This window comes from Podarcis muralis, chromosome 3 (genome assembly GCF_964188315.1).
Source record: "Podarcis muralis chromosome 3, rPodMur119.hap1.1, whole genome shotgun sequence".
Taxonomy (NCBI): domain Eukaryota; kingdom Metazoa; phylum Chordata; class Lepidosauria; order Squamata; family Lacertidae; genus Podarcis; species Podarcis muralis.
In genome coordinates this window covers 39261066-39286676 of record NC_135657.1, presented here as the reverse complement: position 1 = coordinate 39286676, position 25611 = coordinate 39261066, and the positions used below count along the sequence as shown (strand labels likewise).

The 25611-nt window shown below is 45.3% G+C and overlaps 2 protein-coding genes across 5 annotated transcripts in view; one reads left to right on the top strand and one right to left on the bottom strand.

Annotated features, from left to right (window-relative positions):
• Positions 1-12542, bottom strand: part of XPO5 (exportin 5) — a 38732-nt gene extending 26190 nt beyond the window's left edge. For both annotated transcript variants that reach the window (XM_028724322.2, XM_028724323.2), the window contains exons 1-9: positions 12311-12542; positions 9579-9700; positions 7788-7860; positions 5773-5910; positions 5393-5575; positions 4971-4997; positions 4282-4467; positions 3523-3599; positions 2642-2741 (exon numbers count right to left, since the gene is read on the bottom strand). In XM_028724322.2, the coding sequence (XP_028580155.2) occupies positions 2642-2741; positions 3523-3599; positions 4282-4467; positions 4971-4997; positions 5393-5575; positions 5773-5910; positions 7788-7860; positions 9579-9700; positions 12311-12415 (1011 nt within the window). In that variant the 5' untranslated portion in view covers positions 12416-12542. The remainder of the gene's footprint in view (positions 1-2641; positions 2742-3522; positions 3600-4281; positions 4468-4970; positions 4998-5392; positions 5576-5772; positions 5911-7787; positions 7861-9578; positions 9701-12310) is intronic.
• Positions 12099-25388, top strand: POLH (DNA polymerase eta). 3 transcript variants are annotated; one of them, XM_028724328.2, is made up of 11 exons: positions 12099-12161; positions 13293-13470; positions 14586-14720; positions 15556-15773; positions 17263-17432; positions 18761-18864; positions 19464-19583; positions 20993-21116; positions 21762-21827; positions 22717-22889; positions 23217-25388. In XM_028724328.2, the coding sequence occupies exons 3-11, from the start codon at positions 14635-14637 to the stop codon at positions 24058-24060; spliced, it is 1905 nt and encodes a 634-aa protein (XP_028580161.2). In that variant the 5' UTR covers positions 12099-12161; positions 13293-13470; positions 14586-14634; the 3' UTR covers positions 24061-25388. The 3 variants fall into 3 exon arrangements, with proteins under 3 accessions (XP_028580161.2, XP_028580158.2, XP_028580159.2); XM_028724325.2 differs by lacking the exons at positions 12099-12161; positions 13293-13470 and adding an exon at positions 13510-13787; XM_028724326.2 differs by lacking the exons at positions 12099-12161; positions 13293-13470 and adding an exon at positions 13749-13856.
• The last annotated feature ends 223 nt before the right edge of the window (positions 25389-25611 follow it).

The window sequence follows — 25611 nt, the reverse complement described above, 5'->3', positions numbered from 1 at the left end:
CATGTATCATTTTGCAACACGGTAATTCAGTTTTACTATTAAACCAGAGGTTAAACTTGTCAGTTTGCATTTCTTAGTACAGAAAGTGTGTTCATCTGAAGTGTAGAGATCTTTCCTATTCTAATTAATTCAAGTGGGTCCTGGAAGCTTCTCTGTGTGAAAGAAACAAGCAGAAGGTTCATGATGTTTCGCTTATTCCTTCAGAGAAGCTGAGTACAGCTGGCTTAAACTGGTTCTGTTATCTTTTCTGTCAAGGTCATGATGACTATAATAGTAAGGCCAGAAGGAGCCTGGATCTCTCTTTTTCTCTCTCTTTCCTTCTGGTGTGGTGTTCAGTATATAGTGTTAAGGTTTAGACTTATTGTAAGTTATTATACATTTAAGTCAAATCTGCTGCAACTGGACTTCTTATGGACAGTGCCAATCGTGAACGTATTGGATTTGTGACCATTATGCTTATTTACCTTCAGTAGTAGTAAAGCTCTGCTGGATGGAATAGAATTGCCTCTGGTCTATTTTTTAAGAATCCTGCAATGTGTTTAAGTTTTTACTCTGCTAACTATATGTTGGAGTTCTGCTCTGGATCAATACAGTGGTGCCTCGCAAGACGAAATTAATTCGTTCCGCAAGTTTTTTCTTCTTGCGAGTTTTTCGTCTTGCGATGCACGGTTTCCCATAGGAATGCATTGAAAATAAATTAATGCGTTCCTATGGAAACCGACTTCAGACCAGGTCCGGGGACAATCTGTCCCCCGACCTCTTCTGAAGGCTGGGGGGGGGGGCGAAAGTCTTTGCTCCCCCCCCCCACGGCAGCATTTTAAAATCGCCGCGGACAGCGGAGGACTTCTCCGCTGTCCGGGGCGATTTAAAAGCCCTCCCGGGAAGGCAGCCAGGGGGGACAAAGATTTTCGCCCCCCGCCAGCCTTCCCCTCTTTTGAAGCAAGGGGCGGCAACGGGGAGAAGATCGCTTCTCCCCTTTGCCGCCCCTTGCTTCAAAAGGGGTCCGGGGGGAGAGAGAGGAAGGCGCGCGCCTTTCCCTCTGTCCCCTCTTTTGAAGCAAGGGGCGGCAACGGGGAGAAGATCGCTTCTCCCCTTTGCCGCCCCTTGCTTCAAAAGGGGTCGGGGGGGGGAGAGAGGAAGGCGCGCGCCTTTCCCTCTGTCCCCTCTTTTGAAGCAAGGGGCGGCAACGGGGAGAAGATCGCTTCTCCCCTTTGCCGCCCCTTGCTTCAAAAGGGGTCGGGGGGGGGGAGAGAGGAAGGCGCGCGCCTTTCCCTCTGTTCCCTCTTTTGAAGCAAGGGGCGGCAACGGGGAGAAGATCGCTTCTCCCCGTTGCCGCCCCTTGCTTCAAAAGGGGTCGGGGGGGGGGGAGAGAGGAAGGCGCGCGCCTTTCCCTCTGTCCCCTCTTTTGAAGCAAGGGGCGGCAACGGGGAGAAGATCGCTTCTCCCCGTTGCCGCCCCTTGCTTCAAAAGGGGTCGGGGGGGGGGAGAGAGGAAGGCGCGCGCCTTTCCCTCTGTCCCCTCTTTTGAAGCAAGGGGCGGCAACGGGGAGAAGATCGCTTCTCCCCTTTGCCGCCCCTTGCTTCAAAAGGGGTCCGGGGGAGAGAGAGGAAGGCGCGCGCCTTTCCCTCTGTCCCCTCTTTTGAAGCAAGGGGCGGCAACGGGGAGAAGATCGCTTCTCCCCTTTGCCGCCCCTTGCTTCAAAAGGGGTCCGGGGGGAGAGAGAGGAAGGCGCGCGCCTTTCCCTCTGTCCCCTCTTTTGAAGCAAGGGGCGGCAACGGGGAGAAGATCGCTTCTCCCCTTTGCCGCCCCTTGCTTCAAAAGAGGTCCGGGGAGAAAGGGGAAGACGCCAGCATTTTAAAAAACCTCGGGACAGCGGGGGACCTCTCCGCTGTCCGGGGCGAATTTAAAATGCTGGCGGGCGGCAGCGAAGCCTTCGCTGCCGCCCGCCAGCATTTTAAAAAACCTCGGGACAAAGGAGAAGTCCCCCGCTGTCCCGGGGTTTTTTTAAATGCTGCTGGGCGGCAGCGCTGCCGCCCGGCAGCATTTTAAAATCGCCCCGGACAGCGGAGAAGTCCTCCGCTGTCCCGGGGTTTTTAAAAAACCTCTCCGCCCCTGCCAGGCTTCAGAGCAGCCTTCCGAAGCCTGGCGGCGGGAGGAGGTCCGAGGACAGTGGGCAAGACGCCCTGTCCCGGAGATTTCCCTATGGGCTTTCGTCTTGCGAAGGAAGCCCATAGGGAAATTCGTTTTGCGAAGCGTCTCCAAAACGGAAAAACCTTTCGTCTAGCGGGTTTTCCGTCTTGCGAGGCGTTCGTCTTGCGGGGTACCACTGTACTGAGTAGAATTCCATGATAAAACTAACCCCTTTCCAGCCCCGGGAGGAGCACAGGAAGTGTTCATGTGACACAGCTACACGCTGCAGCCAACACACTAATGTGTCACGACACACAATTTGGAAAGCTCTGGTGTAGTGGTTGGCATGTCAAACTAGGACCTGGGAGAACAGGGTTCAAATTTCCACTCAGCTATGAAGTGCACTGGAAAGAGATGGGAATTGTATAGAGCAGTTCAACCTGGGGCATGAGATTATGTAACAGCCACTGAATGGCAGTCTGGGAAAAATGCTTTGTGATGGAAAACTCACCACCAATGCATACAGCTGACTACCCAAAGAACACAAGACTTGGCAAAGTCTCTTTAAGAAAACATAGTGCTTCTCTACTAGGCCTTCACCATCTGCTGTCCTGAAAAGTACAAATAAAGCAGAAGTCATGTATCACTATGAAATACTGTAAACATCAGTTTATGGATTTAACTTAAGTAGTATGAAACTTTAACAAGAAAACTTACTGGATTAAGTACCACATGTATCAACTCTATTGTGTCTATCAATAGGACACGAAGGAGAACACTAGAAGCAAAGAACTATCTTAACTGAACTGTTTTATAGCACCAGATCTTCTGACAATACAACATGCTTCAGGAGGTAAGGTGTGGCCATTACTACACCAAAAAGGAATGGGCGGAAATCGTCACAAAGTAATTTTATGACATCAATTTTCAGTACCTGTGCATGGCGAAAGAAACACCTAGCATCCAGTGGCCTAGTCTGATGTGGAAAATGCCAACTCACATCCTTCTAACAAAATCACCTTGAGATCAAAGGCAACATGTGACTACATCTCAAGTGGTGACTGCTGTGGGCAATATCCAAAAGTGATGTCCTGCTTAAGTAATGGGCTCTGCTTGTGTAAAATGGGACTTCTCCTTCCTCTCATTTGCACTGCAGCCTCCTCAGCACACACAAAATCCACCTGAGGGCTTGGGGGTACTCTCTATCAACCTGGACTTGTGGATCATGGCTGGAATAGGAGGCATTCTATGGTGTGCTCCTGGTACCTTCGTCCAACTCTTGAGCCACTGGCTAAGATTTATGAGCTCCACAATCTATTTTGTGCCAAAACTAAGAGCAGCTTCTTTCCCTTGGGAAGTCATCATGCGCTCACAGAAGCGGATATTACTCACTGGGCGGCAGAGAAGATGTAGTGCATGGCAACATCCCCAAACAAAACCATCAAGGGCTTGCGATCATCCAGTTTCCCCTGAGCAGAAAACAAAGGAGATCTTTGTCACAACATACGAAATTAGCTCTTCAGCATCAACTAGCAGCTGCCAGTTCATTAGTTACCACTTATACTACATGTCAGCTTTCTTTACAGATGTGACCAATAGAAACCACAAATGCTGCTACAGGTTAACGTGTGATAGGAAATGGAACAGTAACTCATCCAGTGCTCAAAGGGCAGACGACAGCTATCATACTGCAGACTTCATTCTCCCTGAACAACATGTCCCTCAAATCAAAGAGGGATAATTACAATTTTTTTTGCTCTATAAGACTCACTTTTTCCCTCCTAAGAAGGGGAAATGTGTGTGCATCTTATGGAGCGAATGCAGGCTGCGCAGCTATCCCAGAAGCCAGAACAGCAAGAGGGATTGCTGCTTTCACTGCGAAGCGATCCCTCTTGCTGTTCTGGCTTCTGAGATTCAGAATATTTTTTTTCTTGTTTTCCTCCTCCAAAAACTAGGTGCGTCTTGTGGTCTGGTGCGTCTTATAGAGCGAAAAATATGGTAATTGCAGTGCAGAATAGGACAGGACAAAATCCTCAGTAGACAAGATATAACTTTGTGGCCTTACCCTACTCATTCCTGGATTATATCCATAAATATATTCATACCAAAACAACAACAACACCTTGAAGGGGACAGAAAAGAGAAACTCACTTTTCTGCTGACCACGATCAAGAGACACTCTGCTGCTCCCACTTGAAGTTCTGGCTCATTCAAAAGCAGACATAGCATCTCCAGCAGCTTGCAGTTATCTGCTGTGATGTGGCTCATAGCCACCCAGTCAATGTAGCCGGCCAGAGTATTGAGTGCTGCTATCCCTACTCGACAACTTGCTTGTGCCTGTGAACAGAAAGTAATTGAGAGGTTATAAACAGTCAATACTGGATTCTGCAATCTACTTCACACAGTCCCAAAAGAACAATAATACTTTGGCATCACTGACAGCAGATCCTATGGAAAGGTGAAAAGAAACAGCTTTTTGGTTTTTTTTTACTAAGTTTTGGTTCTGATGCAAGTCATTAAGTACTATGAGAAACTTATTTCTCCTATGGATACAGAGGAACTAAGTAGAAATAAAGTTGATGCAGCTCTACGAAAGTTTCCCAGCATGCTTGTGAAAGTTAGTTTGGAAAAATCGGTTTAGGATGAATGGGTTCTCCTTCTACCTCTGTCATTACTCTCTCCACAAATAAAATGAGCAGTTTCTCCATATTCTTCACAATTACTCCATCAAAGGTAACTGCTAACTTATATGGGACAACCACAGTTCAGCAATAGACTACTAGCTCAGCACAATGAACAGCAGGGGAAAAAATGTGCCTCTTTGTTCTGGCTCCACTTACTTTTGATTCCTGTGTTGCATCCATTTTCTGGAAAGGAGAATAAGGAATGAATGAGCTACTGACATGTACATGGCTTCTCACTACTAATTCCCACCTCATCATTATTATCGTCTATATTCTTCTTAAATGAAACAAGTTGAACAGCCCAACTACTACCACATTTCAAGTTCATTTGTTTCACTTTGAGGGGTAGATCACAAAATCAAGTATATTGCAATAGCCAAGATTAGAGTTTACATATCACCTCTTCCACCCTGCGGCATTTAAGCAGCAGCAGGGTTGCTATTGTAGACTGAGGATCTCCAATCCTAACCATGCAATCCTAGTCATGTTGTTTCAGAGGTCCTAATGAATTCAATGGGGCTTGCTCCCAAGTAAGTGGGGTTAGGACTGCATCATAAGCCAAAAGAAAAGAGACTTACCATGCGTCTGTATTTGTTTACATTCTGCTGCAAGGTGTTGAGCAGGAAACTAAAGATAGTCTCCATGTTCTGGGTGAGAGTTTGCTGGATATCACGTCGTCGCTGGGCTGGCAGAGTCTGGAAGGTCACCACATCTTCTGCCAGTCGTAAAAGTATGAACATCACTAACTCTGTCTGAGTCTCCTAGAGTCCCAAGCAAAACAAAAAACACAAATAGACAGAATGAATACAGGAATAACCTTGTGATCTTTGAATAACATATTTGGATAATGCAGGAGGAGTGCTCATATGCATTACGTCTGTATACTTTGATATAATTATATCCTACAAGTAAAGCCTAGAAAAGATGCAGCAATTCGATTGTAAGATGTATTTCATACCCCCTGTTTGGAGAGAGTGTCCAGCTCATTTAACAAATCAGGCCAGTGCTGGGGCCATTCACGCTTGATCATCTCTACTACAATGCGAGAGAGAACATCTTTAATGTGACTTTCTTCTTCTAAAATATTCTGAGTACCCTGTAAATGAAAAATTAAAGTGTTAAAAGACAGAAATTTTAGATAATCCAATACCTAAAGGTAAAGGTACCCCTGCCCGTATGGGCCAGTCTTGACAGACTCTAGGGTTGTGTGCTCATCTCACTCTAGAGGCCGGGAGCCAGCGCTGTCCGCAGACACTTCCGGGTCACGTGGCCAGCGTGACAAGCTGCATCTGGTGAGCCAGCGCAGCACACGGAACGCGTTTACCTTCCCGCTAGTAAGCGGTCCCTATTTATCTACTTGCACCCGAGGGTGCTTTCGAAACTGCTAGGTTGGCAGGCGCTGGGACCAAGCGACGGGAGCGCACCCCGCCGCGGGGATTCGAACCGCCGACCTTTCGATCGGCAAATCCTAGGCGCTGAGGCTTTAACCCACAGCGCCACCCGCATCCAATACCTACCCCGCAGCAAAAGCTTGCTATAGACACATTCCAGACCAAACAAACTTCACATGAAATTTGCACCCCATCCTAGCCTATCATACCTTGGGAGCCTCCATGAGCCAAGGTAACAGTTGCTTCAATAAAAATAGAACTATCAGAAAGGGACAATCTGTACTGAGACAGATCAGTAAGTTTTGAGTTTTGTTATTAATTATCCTCCAAAACAGAGGTTCCCAAACTGTGGTCTGTAGCTTTATTATTGTGGCTTGTGACATTTCTGTGGACTTGTGGTCGAAGATGGGAGATGGCACATCCATCACATGAAGTACACATATTGATTTTTTATTGTATTTCATGTACTTCTATTCCTTACGTAGTATTTTACTGCATTACCATTTGCATGCTATGGATTTCAAACTCTAACACAATACAAAACAATATATAAGAAATAAAAGAAGCAATTAAAATGCAATTAAAAATCATGCCGCATCTAGCACAACACATTACAATTGTCACAGAAGGCAGAAAAATCATCAAGTGGTCTGTCAAAACTCTCAGCAACTGTCAAGCGATACATTGGGGAAAGGGAATTTAGGGAATCACTGCTCTATAATGTCAGATAAACTTTTTCTTAGTGGAACTGAGGGCTATATGACTGAATTGTCCCAGGAGGACAACTTAAGTTGCATTCCCCACTTCAAGGTCTCACAAACATGAGACCCCCTTCCACAGCTGATTTATGGGTTCTCTCTTTCTCACAGGACAAATACAGTGACACAACTGCAAAGGATAGAATGGAACTGAGGTGGTCCCACGTGCCTTAATGGAGACAGCCCCCATGACAGCGGGGGATTATCGGTGAATGAAAAACAAGGATGAGAGAGGGTAAATCATCCTTGCAACTTCCCCCCAGGGATGGGGGGAATGGGCTTCACTTGCAGTTCATCTCGGTACCCAGCTCTTGCTCCAGCATGGAATGTGGGAGGCGGGGAGGCGCTGATTGCAAAAGCACTTTCCCTGGCAAAAACCCTCCTACGCCGCCATTAAGAAACAGAGGTTCTCCATTTAATTGGATCCTTAATTGGCTTTAAAGTACCGGCATGTGATGGGAAAAGGTTGCAACAACATACTGCTGAATATACCAGCTACATAGATCAAAAGTTTGAATTGAGATTAAGATTTCTTTGGCATGAGAGTCAGCTGGGGAGAGGGAAGCCCACAGTTTGTTTATTCTAAGCTTCTTTTATATATTTATGATTTGGCAACCCTCTCTGGAGTATAAGATAAAAAAAAATTTACAAGTGAGGAAGAGGCACTAGAGTAATATTGATATTAACAAGCAAAAATTGAAACTGCATGTGATCTGAAATGAAGAAAGGAAAGGGAGCGGAACCTCAAACTCGCTTCCTTGAAGTACATTCTATTACTAAAAGAAATAACTCAGAAATTTAACTTCATGAACAGCTTGACTCACATTGGATATGAGCTCCATAACGTTGTTCTTCAAAAAGACTTTCTCAAGCCGACTCATATTGTTCCACCGGAACCTGCCCAATAAAACACAGAGGCATCATCTTTACAATACACTGATAGCATAGCTAACATGGCTAGGGCAAGAGAGAAGTTTGGTTCTCAAATTGTCTCACACTACTCCACTGGAACCTGCCCAATAAAACACACAGTGAAAGCTGAAGTGTGTGGGCCTCTAAGTTTAGAGAAAAAAGATAGGGAGGAGCAGCATGGTAGATGTCTGTAAAACTATGCATAACACGGACAGAAGTGGATCGAGAAAGTATCAATCAATCAATAGACTTTATTTGCGTAGCCGACAGGCCATAGCATCAAAGGACGAACACCGACAAAAATGCATTACAAATATAGTTACCATAAAATCTTATGACCTATTAAAACCCTAGGTAGAAGCTGGATTATCATTCATCAATGACCCTCTGTCCCATGGGCGGCGGCCTTTTCTCTGATAGATTGTTCCAGGTCGGTTAAGTAAATAGACCAGCCAAATTGAAAGATTATAAATATAAATATAACCTCGGAGGGATGGTCAGGACAGGGAGAAAGATAATAATAACCAGATGCAGATAAATTAATAATCTCAGTACTTAAAACTTGGCAGAGGTAATAAAATAATAATAATAAAACATAATAAAACATAATGATAATAGTAATAAGTAATAAGATCCTAGGCGAGTATTTTCTCTTTCTCCCTTAACACTTGGATCGGAGGCTACCCAATGATTGGAAGCAGATTTAAACTAGGCACAAAAAGGTAATTCTTCACACAGACAATGCACTTATAGAACAAGATGTGGTGATGCCCCCCAATTTAGATGGCTCTACAAGGGAATTAGACAAATTCATGGAGGAAAGGATTTTCAACGGCTAGCAGCCACAACAGCTAAATAGGACCACCAAGCTAAAAAGCAGTACAGTTGTACCTTGGAAGTCGAACGGAAGTCCGTTCCAGAAGTCCGTTTGACTTCCAAAACGTTTGAAAACCAAATCGCGGCTTCTGATTGGCTGCAGGAAGCTCCTGTAGCCAATCAGAAGCAATGGAAGCCCCGTCAGACTTTCGGATTCCAAAAGAACGTTCACAAACCGGAACAACCAGTTCCGGGTTTGCGGTGTTCGGGAGCCAAAACGTCAGAGTTCCAGGGCGTTCAGGATCCAAGGTATGACTGTACTGGAAACCAGTTGCTGGGTAGCAACAGTGGAAAGGGCTACAAGCTCTGCTTGTGGACTTCTCAACAATCATCTGGCTGCCCAATGTTGGAAACAGAACTCTGGAATAGGTGGCCCTCTCATCTGATCCAGAAAGGCTTCTTTTATAGTATCTGTCATCAACACAGACCCCTCTGGAAACAGTCAATAATGAACAATACCTAGCACAGCTGAGAAAACAGGCAGGAGTCAATACAAGACACACACACACACACACACACACACACACACACAGATAAGGTGGTGTTAGTTTGCTAGAAACAGAGAGGAAGTTGAATCTCTAGACAGCTCAGCAAAGAGAAAAGTGGGATCTCCATATAACGGAGTGATCTTGTTGCTGAACTAACACAAAAAATACTGATTATAAATTCCTTATTCAGCTTGTCACTGGGTTTCCCTTGCTATATATAAACTGTAGAGGTATTAACAACCAGAGATAATTATGGTGACAGGTGCATGCCTGATTTTCTGCTAAAAAGCTCTCAAAAGTTGCAATGCCACACCACTTGCTTTGCATTCACTTCCTTACTTCACCACATGCTCCAGAATCTGAAGACCAAAGTGTCTGACAATAGCAGTCTGTGTTATCTCGGCCAACTTCAGTCCACAGGGAACACATACTGGGCTCTTTTCTTTAAACTCTTCACAGAACTGAAAAAGAGCAAGAATTATTTTTTTAAGCAAACAAGAACGTTCATATTTAATTATTTATTACATTTATATCCTGCCTTTCCTCCAATGAGCTCAGGCATCCCACATGGCTCTTCCCCAACCTTTTATCCTTACCATAACCATGTGAAGTAGGTTAGGCAGAGATGCATAACTGAAGGTTTGAACCTGGGTCTCCACAGCTCTAGCCTACCCATTATACCACACTGGCTCAAAAAATATCCGCCCTCCAAGATAATGCAGAGAAAGATGTGTGAGAAGGCCAGTTTTGGTTTTCAAATAAACTGTTCCTAGAAAGGAAATCCCTTCACACTTGTTTTGAGAATATAAAGGGCTTGCTAAGGCAACAAAGCATATGGTACTGAAATGTGCACCAACTGTCAAAAATCTGAAGCATATAATGGTTTTGAATACAACCTTTAGGGTTTATAACCAGTAAAACTGCTGTTCTTCCTACTCCTTTTTTCACCTTCTATTTTAATATGTGAAACACACACACACAAATCTCAGTGGACTCCTCCTTCCCCCATACTTGGGGGGGGGGGGGTTCCCATGTAAGAACTGATAAGTTCTGTGCTACATAGACAACTGTGCACACATCAATTGTATCACGCCCACTTCAGCTTTATTTTGCCTGTCTTCTCTCTGGTAATTTCATTTATTGTGTCAATTCACAAAGCTTGTAACCAAAACCATTCTCCCTTCACCAAGTTAGAGCACTTCTCCTCAATTGTCTATATACATTAATTCATTGCTTTCTGCATCAACCTCAAGTTGCTAGAGATTACGCTAAAGGCTGTCTGCTATTCCCTCATATAAGTCTCTTATCTCTCTAGTGTCTCTCACTGCTGTTTATGCCTCTTTTATTCCATTTTCCTACTCCTGTCTTTGCTCATCATTCCACAACCATTATGCCACCAACATCTTTCCCCTCCTGGTTTAACACCCTTTGCAGAAATCCTGCTTCTCTGGGGCTATCCTAGTATCACCTTGAATGGAAATGGAAATGCAACCAATGTTACTCTGCTTCATCCAGGGTTGTGTCATCTCCTTTAACTCTGGCAGGGCTCTTCTGTGCACAAAACAGAGAGAACCTATTCAAGTAGAAATACCAGGGAGGTTGGACCTAGTGGGTCCCCACTCTGCCACGAAGCTGACTGGGTGATCTTGGCCCAGTCACTACCTCTCAGGCTAACCTACCTCACAGGGTTGTCATCAGGACAAAATGGGGAAGAGGTAAACTATGTACACCACCTCAAACTTCTCGGAGCTGCCTTCCCCAGCACTTCTACTACTGGATAGATTTCACATACTCAGGAACCAAACGTTTTGTGTCTTTTGTAGGAAATGTATACTTTTTGTGCGTTCTGCAATGGGATATAAATGCAACACAGAAACAAAACAAAAAACTAGTGTGGCTTTACATGACCTGCATCTGTTGATTTTTAATTTGTCAGCGCAGTTGGACTCTTGGGTGGGGTACGGAGTGAGAGAAAGAAGGTGGCAATCCTAATATAACAATCCCTGCCCCTCCCCAAGCATTCTTTCCCCTTTTACATCTGCCTGCTTCTTGGGAGAAAAGCAATGACAAACCTAGACAGCATTTTAAAAAGCAGAAACATCACCTTGCCAACAAAGTTCCATATAGTTAAAGCTATGGTTTTCCCAGTAATGATGTATGGAAGTGAGAGCTGGACCATAAAGAAGGCTGATTGCCAAAGAATTAATGCTTTTGAATTATGGTGCTGGAGGAGACTCTTGAGAGTCCCATGGACTGCAAGAAGATCCAACCTCTCCATTCTGAAGGAAATCAGCCCTGAGTGCTCACTGGAAGGACAGATCGTGAAGCTGAGGCTCCAATACTTTGGCCACCTCATGAAAAGAGAAGACTCTCTGGAAAAGACCCTGATGTTGGGAAAGATTGAGGGCACAAGGAGAAGGGGACGGCAGAAGACGAGATGGTTGTTCTTGAAGCTACCAGCATGAGTTTGAACAAACTGCGGGAGGCAGTGGAAGACAGGAGTGCCTGGTCCATGGGGTCACGAAGAGTCGGACACGACTAAACAACAAAATCTGCCTTGCACTGTCGAGATCGCACCCAGCGGGCACACTCACACATTGCCACACTCCCAGGCCAGCGCGGAGAGTCCGCGGAGGAGGCAAGGGGTTTTTTTTTGCCCCCGCTCACCGCTGTAGGAAGCCGGCCATGCAGGATGCTCAGCCCCCTGCAATGGAGACACCCGGCCACGTGGGCCCCAGGGCGGGCGAGGGGGCAGCATGGCCGTGGAGCGACACCACACTCTGGAAGAAGAGAGGCCGAGGCTCCCCACGGCGGGGCAACCCCTTTCGAAAGCGGAGAGGCCTCGGGGGGCAGAAACCGCCGCAGTTTCTGCTTTGCATACGGAAAGCCAACGAGGCACGACCTGCATCCGAAGGAGCAGCGGTGCGAGGGGCGCACGGGAGTCCCGAGCTGGCGCCGGCCATGTGTCTGCCTGCCACCCATCCCGGCTCCCCTCAGGCAGCCCCCCGCCCCAAAAACAACCCCGCGCCCGGCCTCAGGGGGCTCTTCGGGAGGCGGAGGCGCGGCGGTACCTTGAGGGCCTCCAGGCGGTACCGCTGCGTGGAGGCCGGGTCCATCATCACCGTCACCGCCTTCACGAGCTGCTCGCAGAGGGTGCTCACCGGGTCCCACGACATGGCGCTGCGGGGCTGGGGTGGGGGCAGGGGGGGAGCGGGGGGAGAGGAAAGCCGCTGTTGCCCCGGGCAACCGGGCTCGAGGAGAGTAAGGGGAGCAACGCTGCGCCGGGTGCGACGGCCAAAGTGGCGCAGTGCGCAGGCGCAGGCGACCCCGGCGACCTTTTTTCGCACACGCTTCTTAAACGCCGGCAGTGAATGCGATAGTAGCTCTACGGTCGTCATGTAGAGATAGGAAAGTTTAGAGAGGTTTCGTTGTTTGACGTGGAACTTTCGGGTTGCTTCAGGCTCGCTCCTGTAATCTCTCTTTTAAAAAAAACAAAAAACTTTTAGCCCACGCATCTTTCTCATAAAGTAAGACTTGAACTAGAAATAACACCCCTCTCTGCCTCTACTTTTTATTGTAGGGGGGAATACTTTGCCGACCCCGTTCAGCTAACATAATAGATTTCAGCTAGTTTTCTAGTTTTCTTTTCTTCGTAGGGACGAAAGTAACTCTTTCCCTAGAAAGTGACTCTTTCAGCTAGAAAACTAGCTGAAAGAGTTACTTTCGTCCCTAGGAAGAAAAGAGAAGTCTAATGAGCCCCATGAGTTTGCTTTTTGTGTATGTCCGCAGTAAATCTATGCATCAATTGGAAAAATAATAAGCGGCATTACCCGATTCTGACGTGTAGTGATAGAATTGTAAAGTAATGCATGCGTGCTTTTTTATTTTATTTTAAATTGGGGTTACTGTCAGCTTCCAATGTCCCTGAACGAGCAGCTGTCACTTTTATCCCTCTCCGAAAGTGATCACACGACCGGGGGTGGAATTCAGAAAATCCACTGAGCAGCTCAAGGAATTGTCAGTCTAACATTTCTACATCTATCATCCCGCTAGTTTGGTGAAGGAGAGTCGCGTCACGGTGTCCCTGAAAGAATGACGTAATCGATGGCCCTTCCACTACGGGGCGGAGGGAAATCCGTTCTCGGTCTAACCCGTGGCCTTCTTTTCCCCTCCGAAGACTACATTTCCCAATATGCATTGCTGTATAAGCAACTGCGTTCGAGGCGCAAAGGTAGTTAAAGGCATGCTGGGAGTTGTAGTCCTTTAGGCGTGAAGGCGGGAGTTTTAGCGGCTGAGGCAGCTGAGCTGTTGCCTGGGCTTGTTCAGCCTCCGCGCATCGCACCTGCGGCCCTCAAGCCGAACCCGGCTCCGTTCTTCGCCTCCTTGCCGTGGCGGCCCCGCGTGGCCCGCCATGTCTCGCGGGCGGGAGCGGGTGGTGGCTTTGGCGGACATGGACTGCTTCTACATGCAGGTGGAGCAGCGCCTGGAGCCCAGCCTGCGCGGGAAGCCGTGCGCCGTGGTGCAGTACAAGACGTGGAAAGGCGGCGGGTACGGAGCTGCTGCTGCTGCTGCTTGACCCTGCTAGCTTTGCTGCTCTGCTCGTGTCGGCGGAATGAGGTGGGAGGAGGAGGATCTTGACGCGGAGGAGCTGGGGGAAAGGGGCCGTGCCGCTCAGTGGTCAGAGCAAAAGGCTTTAATCGCCCGCACCCCCAGGGAGGGCTGACAAATCCAGAAATCCTGCCGAGTTGCTGCTGCTGCCGCCGCCACAATCGTTGATGATCGATCGATGTGGGGTCGATACTGTATAGGGCGGCTTCCTGAGTTGCCTCCCCACCCCAACTGCTTCATAATGCTCCTTCCTGTGACCCATGTTTCTGTTTGTTTTCTCTACCCGCTCTCCCCAAAATGATAGGATGCATTCCTGCACACTCCCAGTCTAAAATGGACTTTGATTTTCACCTCTCAGGGTGGGAAAGCCAAATGCAGCATGGAATCCACTTCCCCAAGTGTCTATACAACTAACAATTACCTATTTCTGGACCCAAATTGATTCTAGCATTCTATAAACTATTTATAGTCTTCCACCTGCCTCTCAATATCTCCTCAAAACCTTTAAAAATGTACCTTCCTCTTAAGATGGCTAAAATATTATAACGTGCAAGGAAAACTCTCCTTTCTTTTAAGCTACAGTAATTTGTAGGTGGGGTTTTTTTTAACATGTTAATTTGTTAAAGACTCATTATCTAATGCTAAACTGAACCAAAAAAGTGACTGGGTTTGTGTGTTCCTTTCACTGTCTTAAACTCATAACTTAATAGCTCATCATTTCTCCCTCACCCAACTCAGAATCATTGCAGTGAGCTATGAAGCTCGTGCTTTTGGAGTTACCAGAAACATGTTTGCTGCTGATGCAAAGAAACTATGTCCGGATCTCCTGTTAGCGCGAGTACCAGAGGCCCATGGTAAAGCAGATCTCACCAAGTAAGCCCTGGATTGATTATTACTTGCAGCTATTGTTGTCCATGTGATTGTGAAGTACTCTGAAACAAAATAGGGTTCAGGATGGTTACAGATCAGCTATGCTTTTGATGAGTTTTCTGCTTTGGGGCTAAGGTTTGCTTTTGGGAAAGTTTTTTGAATCCCCTTTTGCTGTTTTTTTCCAATGTGGATACAGTTTGTTTATTCTGGGTCTTCAGGCAGCAGTCTCTCTAAAAATTATTTTTACCGTTCTTTGCAAATTGAACAGTCCAGGCTTTCTTTGGAGTATAGTGAACTGAGCTCAATACTTTTTCAGCTGGAGCTTATCTGTAATAGGTAAGGTAGCTCTGTTAGCAGCATGCGAGGTGGGGGGACGACAACTGCTACTTTCTGGTATACCACTGTTGATGTCGTATTGCTAATTAGTTACCCTAATTATCAGTTAAGGGACACGGGTGGCGCTGTGGGTTAAACCACAGAGCCTAGGACTTGCCGATCAGAAGGTCGGTGGTTTGAATCCCCGCGATGGGGTGAGCTCCCGTTGCTCGGTCCCTGCTCCGGCCAACCTAGCAGTTCGAAAGCACGTCAAATTGCAAGTAGATAAATAGGTACCGCTCCGGCGGGAAGTTAAATGGCGTTTCCGTGCACTGCTCTGGTTCACCAGAAGAGGCTTAGTCATGCTGGCCACATGACCCGGAAGCTGTACACCGGCTCCCTCGGCCAATAAAGCGAGATGAGCGCTGCAACCCCAGAGTCGGTCACGACTGGACCTAACTTGAATTATCAGTTAAGAGGGAATGGGAATATTAGAGCATTGTTGGGTCTCCTTCCTACATAGGTACCGAGAAGCCAGCGTGGAGGTGATGGAAGTGATGTCACGCTTTGCTGTGATTGAACGTGCCAGCATTGATGAAGCCTACATGGATTTAACTAGCGCTGTGCAGGAAAGGCTTCAGAAGATGAAAGGGCAGGCTATTGAAGCAGAGCTGTTGGCAACTACCTACATCCAAGGATGGCCAGACAGCCTCACAGCAGAAGAGAATACAGGCAACAAAGGTATTGCATGGCTTCAGACATACTGTTCCACTCTTTTACTTCAACTTCCCTTGCTCTTAATCCTGCTTAGATTATAGTTCTATATAGAGGTATTTTCCTTTTCAAACTTGTGTGTCTACAGAAGAGCATGGTGATGGTGTGGAGCAAATCCACGACTCCCAGGTTTACCATATATTTTTCGTTTTGTCTTTGCTTCAGTGTTCATGTGAGGGTACTAAAGGTTTGAAGGGATGGTAAGAAATTGGAAGTGTGCCCTTCAGAGGTAATGGATATGGTACCATAGCATTTTCTTCTTGAGCTGCAGCTTATAATACAAGCATCTTTTCTCTATTTTGTCGCTTTCTAATATTTAGCGTAGGGACGCGGGTGGCGCTGTGGGTAAAACCTCAGTGCCTAGGACTTGTATGGTCGGCGGTTCGAATCCCCGCGGCGGGGTGAGCTCCCGTCTTTCGGTCCCAGCTCCTGCCCACCTAGCAGTTCGAAAGCACCCTTAAGTGCAAGTAGATAAATAGGTACAGCTTTCTAGCAGGAAGGTAAACGGCGTTTCCGTGTGCTGCGCTGGTGCTGGCTCGCCAGAGCAGCTTCGTCACGCTGGCCACGTGACCCGGAAGTGTCTGCGGACAGTGCTGGCTCCCGGCCTCTTAAGTGAGATGAGCGCATAACCCTAGAGTCGGACACGACTGGCCCGTACAGGCAGGGGTACCTTTACCTTTACCTTTAATATTTAGTGTGCTTCTTGTTCAGCTTGTAAGACCAGATTAATTTGACCTCAGCAAAATGTTCCCTAAAAAGAAAGACATGTCTGCTTTCTAACCTGCAAATCAGACAGCAGGAATAAAGGAAGGTGATTAGTTTGCTGCTGAAAGGCCAGTATTGCAGTGGAGAGATCTGGGGAGTAGTTAAGAGTAAAAGCAGTAGGAATTGCCAAGACTGATGTACATTGAGAGAGCTTATTGCTCAAGTCTGCGTGGCTATTTCCCATGTGGCTATTGTCTTCAGATCAGTTCCAAATTTGGAAATTTATTTTAAGCACTTAAGTTAATTGCACATCTTCAGCTACTTTGCTACTAGTGTTAGAACATCTTTGAAGGCCAAATGGTATGAGACTTCCTTGTTGGGTGAGCTGTATGCTAGGTTGTGTGTTGCATTTTTACTTTGATTAATCTAATCTTTGAGACTTGCCTAAAGGGTGGCACTTCTTCGGCTGCGAACATCTTTACAAAAATGCAAAACCATTTTCCCTCTCCTGCTTTCTGTTTATTTGTTTGCCCTGCAGGATCTTCCTTCCTTCCTTCCTTTTGCTTTCTAAGAGTGGGCTTATTTGACCAAGGATGGCCTTATAAAGGGCTTTCTGGTTTCTTTTGATTTCTTCTTTTCTAGGTGCTTTACAGCACTATGTGCTTTTTGTAGCTTTCCTGACCTGTCACTCTGCCATGACAATCATTATTCTATCAAGATTGGAGATAGGTTGCATTGTGTTCCCTTTTAGAAGAACTGCGGGAGTGTGGTTTGCGACAGTGGCTCGAGTCGTTGCCTTTTGGAGATCCCAGCAGTCCAGAGCTGCAGCTGACAGTGGGAGCTGTCATTATGGAAGAAATGAGGGCAGCTGTGGAATCTGTCACTGGATTTAGGTGTTCCGCTGGCATTTCTCACAACAAGGTGTGTGTAAGACCAGCATGTTTGTGGTTTTGAACTCAGCACTACTAAAGCGGTGTACCTCTTGGCTGCTCTATGTATTCAGTGGAATCTGTTCTGAACAGATTATTATTGTGACCTGGCACAGAAAACAGTAATGGAGGACTCAGGATAGGATTAGACCCAATAATTGTAGTAAATACCATCTGCAATCTGGTTTTGGTAAAATGTATTTTTATGAACAGCTCCAGAATGTGAGATTGGATGATGTGATGGACTGAAGAATTTGGCATCTTAACGTAGAGCAGGATTTACAGGAATACATCTCCAGGTTAAGCCTCTTGTAAGCTTCCTGGACATAGATGTGTGGCTAGCTAATTGAGTTATTCAATAGGTTTCAACCTATTAGATCACATTTGTGTGGACCTAGTCAGTTACTAATGGCAATTGCCTCTGAACCTTCTTATACAGAGGGCCTGAAGCTGGAATGAAGTATTCTGATTCGGAAGCTAGGAAAACTGCTTGTTATAGCATGCAGGCACAACAGCTTACTGTGTTTCTTGCTCTAAAACTATTGGCACTTTTACAGAAGAGATTAATAGAGAGAGAGAAGATGCAAGTTATAATAACAAAAAACATGGAGTTAGCCATTCCTGCCCTAGGTGATAATTTTATTGATGCCACAAGGAGGCCAGGATACCTAGCACCTGAGAGTGAGATTTCCTCTTCCACACAGCTATTCTGCAAAATGCTAGAATTTAGTGTATATAGTAGACCTTAGAGGTAGTATTATTTATTTGATCAGTATTATTCTGTATTCATAATATTAGGAATAAACAAATTGTTGTTGGATCTTTCAGCCATAGGCCGTAGACAAAAGTCATATACCCAAATAAAAAAAGGGTATCATTGTATGAGGTTTGCTTTGAGGAGACAAGATTAGCCCAGATAATAAGCTCTGAAGCAGTAAAAGTTTTTTGAGTAGAGATTCTCTTCTCCCTGCCACCAAACTTTTGGTTTAAGAAATTCAGCAGGACGTAATTATTCTTTGATTATAAGAACCAAAATCTGACAGTATGAGAGATTTTCTATCCCTCTAGCGCCACAAATGCAATGTCTAGTTTCATTTAATTTTGAATTCCTTTCTAAAAACACTGGGTGTGATTTGGAAAAGAAAACAATCCATGGTAACATTTGAAAACATAAATTGCCAGCTCATTACTTGCAGTATTTGTGTATTCAATTCAGCCTTTTCTCTAAGATGGCAAAATAAACTCTGATAGACCAGGTGTGTGTTGGAAACCCAACTTGGAAAGCCAAGCTTCCTAAATTGGATACTTTGTTTATTCTAGGTATTAGCAAAGCTGGCCTGTGGTCTCAACAAGCCTAATCGTCAGACTCTGGTGTCACAGGGTTCCGTCCCTCAGCTCTTTAGCAAGATGCCAATCAGCAACATGTATGTAAAACTGATGATCTGCTTCTAGAAGCCCCATGTGAGATTGCACTCATGAATCTCGGAACTAGCATTTTTCTTCTGCACATTATTGTTTAGGGGTATTCTGGGTATATTGTAAGCATCAGACCAATGGCACTCAAGAGATAATAATAAGAATGGATGCTAGAGGGGGGGAAATCCTTGTGCAAGCACCAGAATTTGGGGAGCCATAATTATTTTTCAGCCATCCTTCCTTTGTGCGAAAATTGATAAACTATCAATATTTTTATATGCCAGTTTATTATTAGGGAGTGGACTGGGATTTTTCAGGCCTGGTTGCAAATGTAAATGATTCTAATAAATATCTGGTGCTGTTTTGTTACATTATCTTCCCAGTTGATTTCTTCTCCTGCACATACTAGTGTAGGTAAGGAAGAGGCTACTTGTTAATTTCTTGCTCCGTTGGGATGTTTTCCATGCCTGTCTCAAAAAGGCAAGTTTTGCATTGCTTTTTCTCCTTGTCCTGCTTATCTATCTGCCTTCTGCTAGCTGGTACACAAGAACCTGTGTCTGAAGACTTCTGCCTTTTTACACATGACAGCTTTCCTTTTCTCCCATAGCCGCAACCTTGGAGGGAAGCTTGGGGCCTCTATCACTGAACTTCTGGGAGTGGAGTATGTAGGAGAGCTGATCCAGTTCAGCGAATCACAGCTTCAGACCCACTTTGGAGAGAAGACTGGGTAAGTTGCTCACTAAAGTTCTGGCCTCTGCTACAGATTCAGATTCCATTCATGTTTGCTTATGCTGCTGAGGATTCTGCTCAAGACAGGGTCTGTCTTGGGTTTCCGAAGTCTCATTTCTACTGAGAACTTGACACAAACACATTAAGAGGCAGTGCATTTGCTTAAAACCAGATGAAACATCTACAAGATTCAGGGAATATTGCAGCACGTGCATTTTTAAAAAGCTCACTTCAGTCATTGCATTGAAGTAACACTTAATATGACAAAATAACAAAAGGGAAGCAAATATTATGCATATACTGTGCAAATTCTATAGCAGTAGCTGTGTTAGCTGCAGCAAAAAGAGACTATTGGGTCGCTTTAAAGACTGACAGATTTATTATGGCACAAGCTTTCAAAGGATAGTCTGTTTCATCAGATGCATATGGAGTGTCATCCTCAAGTGACAGATATGTAATAGAGACTGCTGTTTTCACTGTCCAAATGTTCTATTCATGGTCGCCCATAGCAGGAAGCTGCAATTTATTTAACATATTCGCTTCTACAGCAGATGAGGTCATGTAATTACATATTTATCCAAGTGGGACAGCAGAGTTTATCTGACTCTGTTAACCCAATAAGGCTATTATGAAATCAAAACAATATACCCTCTGTGGGGGTTTTATACAGAGGGCTGTAGTATAAACACCAACAACTGGGAAACACTGGCCTGCAAGCGTTCCAAATGGAGAACAGCCTTTCCCAAAGGTGTCATTGGTTTTGAAGATGCTCAAACTCAGGACGAAAGGGAGAAACACACTAAGGAAGGCATGCTTGGCAAACCCTCACCATGATCAATTCCTACCTGGAAACCTATGTCCCCACTGTGGAAGGATGTGTGGATCCAGAATTGGCCTCTACATTCACTTACAGACTCACTGCTAAAACCATGTTTATGGAAGACAGTCGTCCTCGGCTACAAGTAATCACCAAAGGAAGAAGATACAGACGGTAGCAGTGGATTATGTCATCAACTGTCTTTTGGACACAAAATTGATGCTGATCTACCAGGATCATATTTCCATGTTCTTCCCATAATATCCAGCTTGGTCCTTGCTATTGATTCACGGCACCCCAGCAAAATATGTCATAACGGATTAGGGTGCATCACTAATAGCCACGCCATGCAGTTTGTATACCAATATCTATTCAGATGTGCTGTTAAGTGGCAGAGACAATTATGATAGGGAGCTCTCCATTTGCCTTGCCTGTATTCTCTTTAGAATCTAACTCTTGGACTTGATCCTCGTCTCCATTGATTTGTGTGCAGGTGCCAGATACATTGGATGTCTCTAAGTAAATAAGTAACATTTCCAACCTTGGAACCACTTCTTTATTTAACTCGGGTTTCCATATATGCTTTGCAGCTCCTGGTTGTATGATTTGTGCAGAGGGATGGAGCATGAGCCTGTGAAACCTAGACAGTTGCCCAAATCCATTGGCTGTAGTAAGAATTTCCGCGGAAAAACAGCTTTGGTTACTCAGAAGCAGGTAAGAGAGTGTCCAGAGAGCCAAACCAAGTTTGCCCTGAGAGCAGGAATAAAAGATAAGGCAGCACACATTGCTGCACCCTTTCTCAAACCTAATTTGGTCATCATCTTTCAGCATCACTTTGCTCTGAAATGGTCAATAAATTGTTGAAGAATTCTATCAATGGGGAGGAGAGTGCCAAATGTCTCCTGTGACCTGCTGATGAGCTAATATATTATTCCTTGGACCATGATCTCTCTCTGCAGTGCTAGCAAATGAGATCCTTGTTCCATTTTAGCATCTAATGCAGAGTCCTGTCCTTTGAGCATTTTGCAACCACATCTTTCCCTGCAATTGAATTGCTCCGTGGCAACATTTCCGATCATTTCAAGGTTATTTTATTTATTAAATTTCTATACTGCTCTTCATCCCAAGACCACAGGGTGCTTTGCAATATAGAAACATAAACATAACCAGAAATGAAAACATTACTCTCCCCCTACAGTATTGTTTGTTTAGAGATCCGAAAGCTTTTGTTGTTGTTCTTGGCCTTCCATCTGATAAAAATGTCCTGTGGATGTTCCCTGCATATTTTGGTTTTCTATTTGTAGTAAACTGAGCAGTGTCCCAAGACAATAATGAAAAACACAGTAATTATGTATGTAGGTACAGCATTGGCTTCTGCAGCTGGCCTTGGAGCTGGAGGAGAGACTCAACAAGGACAGAGACCAAGTAAGTAGAGAAAGATAGAGTCCTATTATCTCATTGAGTACTTGATGCCTGAAGGAGATCTCTGTGAATTGGGTTGAGAAGAGCAAGCGTGCCTGCCTCTGGTAACCATACATATCATTTGTCAGGATGTAGCTTGCTAGAGGTCTGTAGTAATTAAGTATCTTCAGCAAATCAGGGGTATGTCCCCTCAATCTGTTCTGGGTGTCCGTCCCCCCGCCAGTCCTCTGTAGTAATTTGGGAGCAGGGATGGAGTCACAGAGAGGAGGACCAAGTCCCATTGCAGAAGTGGATGTTATTCCACTCGTGCCATTATTTAGTTAGCATATGAAGCCTATGGGTGGTATATCCATCTTTCCACTAAGCACTGACTGGACCTTGACCAGCTCATTTTATTAAGCTGACTACAGCATGTGCCTTTAGATCACTTCCTGAAAATAACAAATACATCCCTTTTTAGCATTGGACTTTCCTTGCAGATGGTGTCACAGTTGAGGTGAGCTGCTCATGAGTACTGAGCTCTTGTTAAAGACTAGAGTTCCTTATAGTTTTCCTACATTTTTAGCTTCAATGGAGAATCATGGAGAAAGACAGTAGGGTTAAGCTCCCTGCTGGAACACATCTGGATTAATCCAGCCCAGGCATAGGCAAACTCCGGCCCTCCAGATGTTTGGGACTACAAATCCCATCATCCCTAGCTAACAGGACCAGTGGTCAGGGATGGTGGGAATTGTAGTCCTAAACACCTGGAGGGCCGGAGTTTGCCTATGCCTGATCCAGCCTGATACCCACTGCCCCCCTTTTTAAGAATGTCCTCCTAGAATCCAAGTTATTGATATCTCAAGCATTTCTTGTCAGGATTCTTACATACTGTATATCTTTCTTCCAACAGAACAACCGCGTAGCTAAACAGCTGACTATTGGGATCCATATGCAGGGCTATAAACATGCCAACGGCTTATCCCGCTGCTGTGCCTTAGCAAATTATGACGCTCATAAAATCAGCAGAGATGCTTTTGTGCTAATCCAGAACTGCAATACTGCAGGAGGCCAGCAGGCTGCATGGTGAGAACTCCCCCCCCCCCCCTTGGACACAAGAGTGTTACTGCAGAGGAGGAAATGTTAGCTTTATCCCTTCTTCCAATGTACATATTGCAGAGTCTGTGCTAGAACAGAAAATGAACTACTAGTGGGCTGGACAGCCACGCTGTTAAGACAAATATTTATGATATGAGAACATTTATTCCGATTAGAGCTAAGATGAGGGTTGCTCATCACATATCCTTGGGCCAGCTTCTTCCAGGCTTAGCAAATTGCTGAAAAATATTTGTGCAACCTTATTTTTTGAGTTTACTCCCTTTGAATTGTTTGCTAATGTGCCCTCGCCTACAGGTCTCCTCCCATTACACTTCTTCAGCTTTCTGCGAGCAAGTTTTCAGAAGCTCGTGCTTCCTCCGTGAACATTACTTCCTTCCTGATGACTGACAGCCAAGGTACCCAAGCCACTTGCACCAGTGCATCCAGCCCAAATGGCAAGTCCATTGAAAGCCCCAAAAAGGAGACCCTCAAGAAGACAACCAATCCTATTCAGATGCTTTTTCAGAGGGCAGTGGAAAAGAAACAGGCCCAGGCTATGGCCAGGAACTCTCTTCCTGGTGTCAGCAATGAAATGAACTTACCATCCGTACCAGAGTCCAGTATCTGTCAGGATAAACGACTCACCCCCATTAACAGCCAGATTCCAAAAGTTCCTGCGGAACAAAGTATCACCAGGAGCAACCCAGACTGCATGCAGAAACAGCTCTCGGTGGAGCAGTCTGTGGCCAGCTCCGAAGCAGGGCTCCTGGAGACCCCTTTAGAAACAGAAGTGCCTGAGGTCTTTTCAGAGCTCCCTGATCTGTGCAAGGAAAAGGAAGTGCATCCTGCTGCTGGAATTTCCCAGGTAGGGGCTGATAGTTGGGCTCTTCAGCCCTGTACTGGTGACACGATGCTGTGCGAGAAATGTAATCAACAGGTGTTGGTATGGGAGTTCACAGAACACTCGGACTACCACTTTGCTGTGGAGCTGCAGAATTCTTTCTCAGGAACTGACGCCTTCAGGCCATCTTTGCCTCCCACCAGCCCTCCAAGTAAGGGCAAAAGTAAACAGAAGACACCCACAGCCTCTAGGGCCAAAAGGCCAAGGCAAAGCACAGATAGGACTTTGGATTTCTTTTTTAAGCGGTCACCTCCTTAGGATGAAGCTCATCTGAGCAGCTTATCTTGGAAAAAGAAGGTGCAACTTTATTTGCCTTTATCTTATATTCATAAGTAAATAAATAAACGGGATAATAAATTGTTCCAAACAGGTGCTTGGAAAGCTACAGGACTCCCTGGTGTTGTTACGAGAACCTGCACTTGGTAGTCAAGGTTGTTATGCCTTCTGTAGCATGTTCTTGGCTCTGTAGCTTCAGATGGTGACAGATGTCGCATCAAGGTGCCAATTTACTGCCAATTTATGGTAGTCATTGGGGCCGTCTCTAGTCCTCCACAGGACCATCTTTACATTGTATGTCATTCATTTGTTTTAGTATTTTAAACTTGTAAACTGCCTTGGCAGAAGGGAGGTATTAAATGCAATACAGTCATACCTTGGGTTACAGACGCTTCAGGTTGCGTTTTTTCAGGGTACGGATCGCCAAAACCCAGAAGTACTGGAACGGGTTACTTCCGGGTTTTGGCGGATGCACAGCAGCCCCACGCATGCGCAGACATGCTGCTGCGGGTTGCGAATGTGCATCCTGCACGGATCACGTTCGCAACCCGAGCGTCCACTGTACATGCGCTTGAAGATCTAGAGAGGTGCTGCTCATGGGCTTTCCTAGACCTGCTCTAGGCAACTAAATGTCAAGGGATGAACTTGGGCCCTTCTGCATCCTGCTCATGTGTTCTCTCATTGAGCTGCTTAGATCAGAGTTGTAGGTTGTGACTGGCTTTTACTATGGTGGGGATTGCCCTTCCATAGGCACTTTGAGGAAGACAGTCATTAGAGTTGAATGGATACTGGAATATGCGTTGCGCAAGTCCACGTGTGCCCATTTGACCACTTTGATCAGCAGAATTGATGCTATCTAGGTGCCATGTGATAACTGTTCTGCATTTTTAAGAATTCGATTGTTTAGTGTGGCAGCACCTGCACTTTGGAACCCCCGCCTACTGAGATTAAGAAAGCGTCTTCATGGTACTCTTTTCATCATCTGCAAAAAACATTCTTCTTTAGACAAGCCTAACCAGATGCTTAGAAAGCTGAAGTGATTTTAATCTGTCTTTAATATTTTAACTTGTGTATTTTAAAGTATGCTTGTGAATTTTTCCACTTGGAGGTTTTTTTTTACAATCGAATGGTGTATAAATTTTATGAAATAAATAAAAGTGTAGAAACCAGTGTATACATATGGAGAGTTGAGGCAAATCTATAACATCTGTACTGTAATTTGATAACTTGATTAAATATCTACTTGATGAGTATAGGTTTTATCTATATAAAAAAGCAGGACCTTATTTAAATAAAGTTGTCCAGTATGATTTAGCGTGTTTTACACCTTTAACTTTCCTACCTGGATAGTAACAAACATATACAATTATTGCCCCATGGTGCAGTTAGGGTATTGGACTAGGAGATGGTAGAACAGGGATCAAATCACCGCTGTCATGAAACTTCTTGTGTGACCTTGAGCCAGTCAGCCTCTCACCCTAATTTGACTCGGGGGTTTTGTGAGGATAAAATGAGGGGGGAAGGGAGAACCAT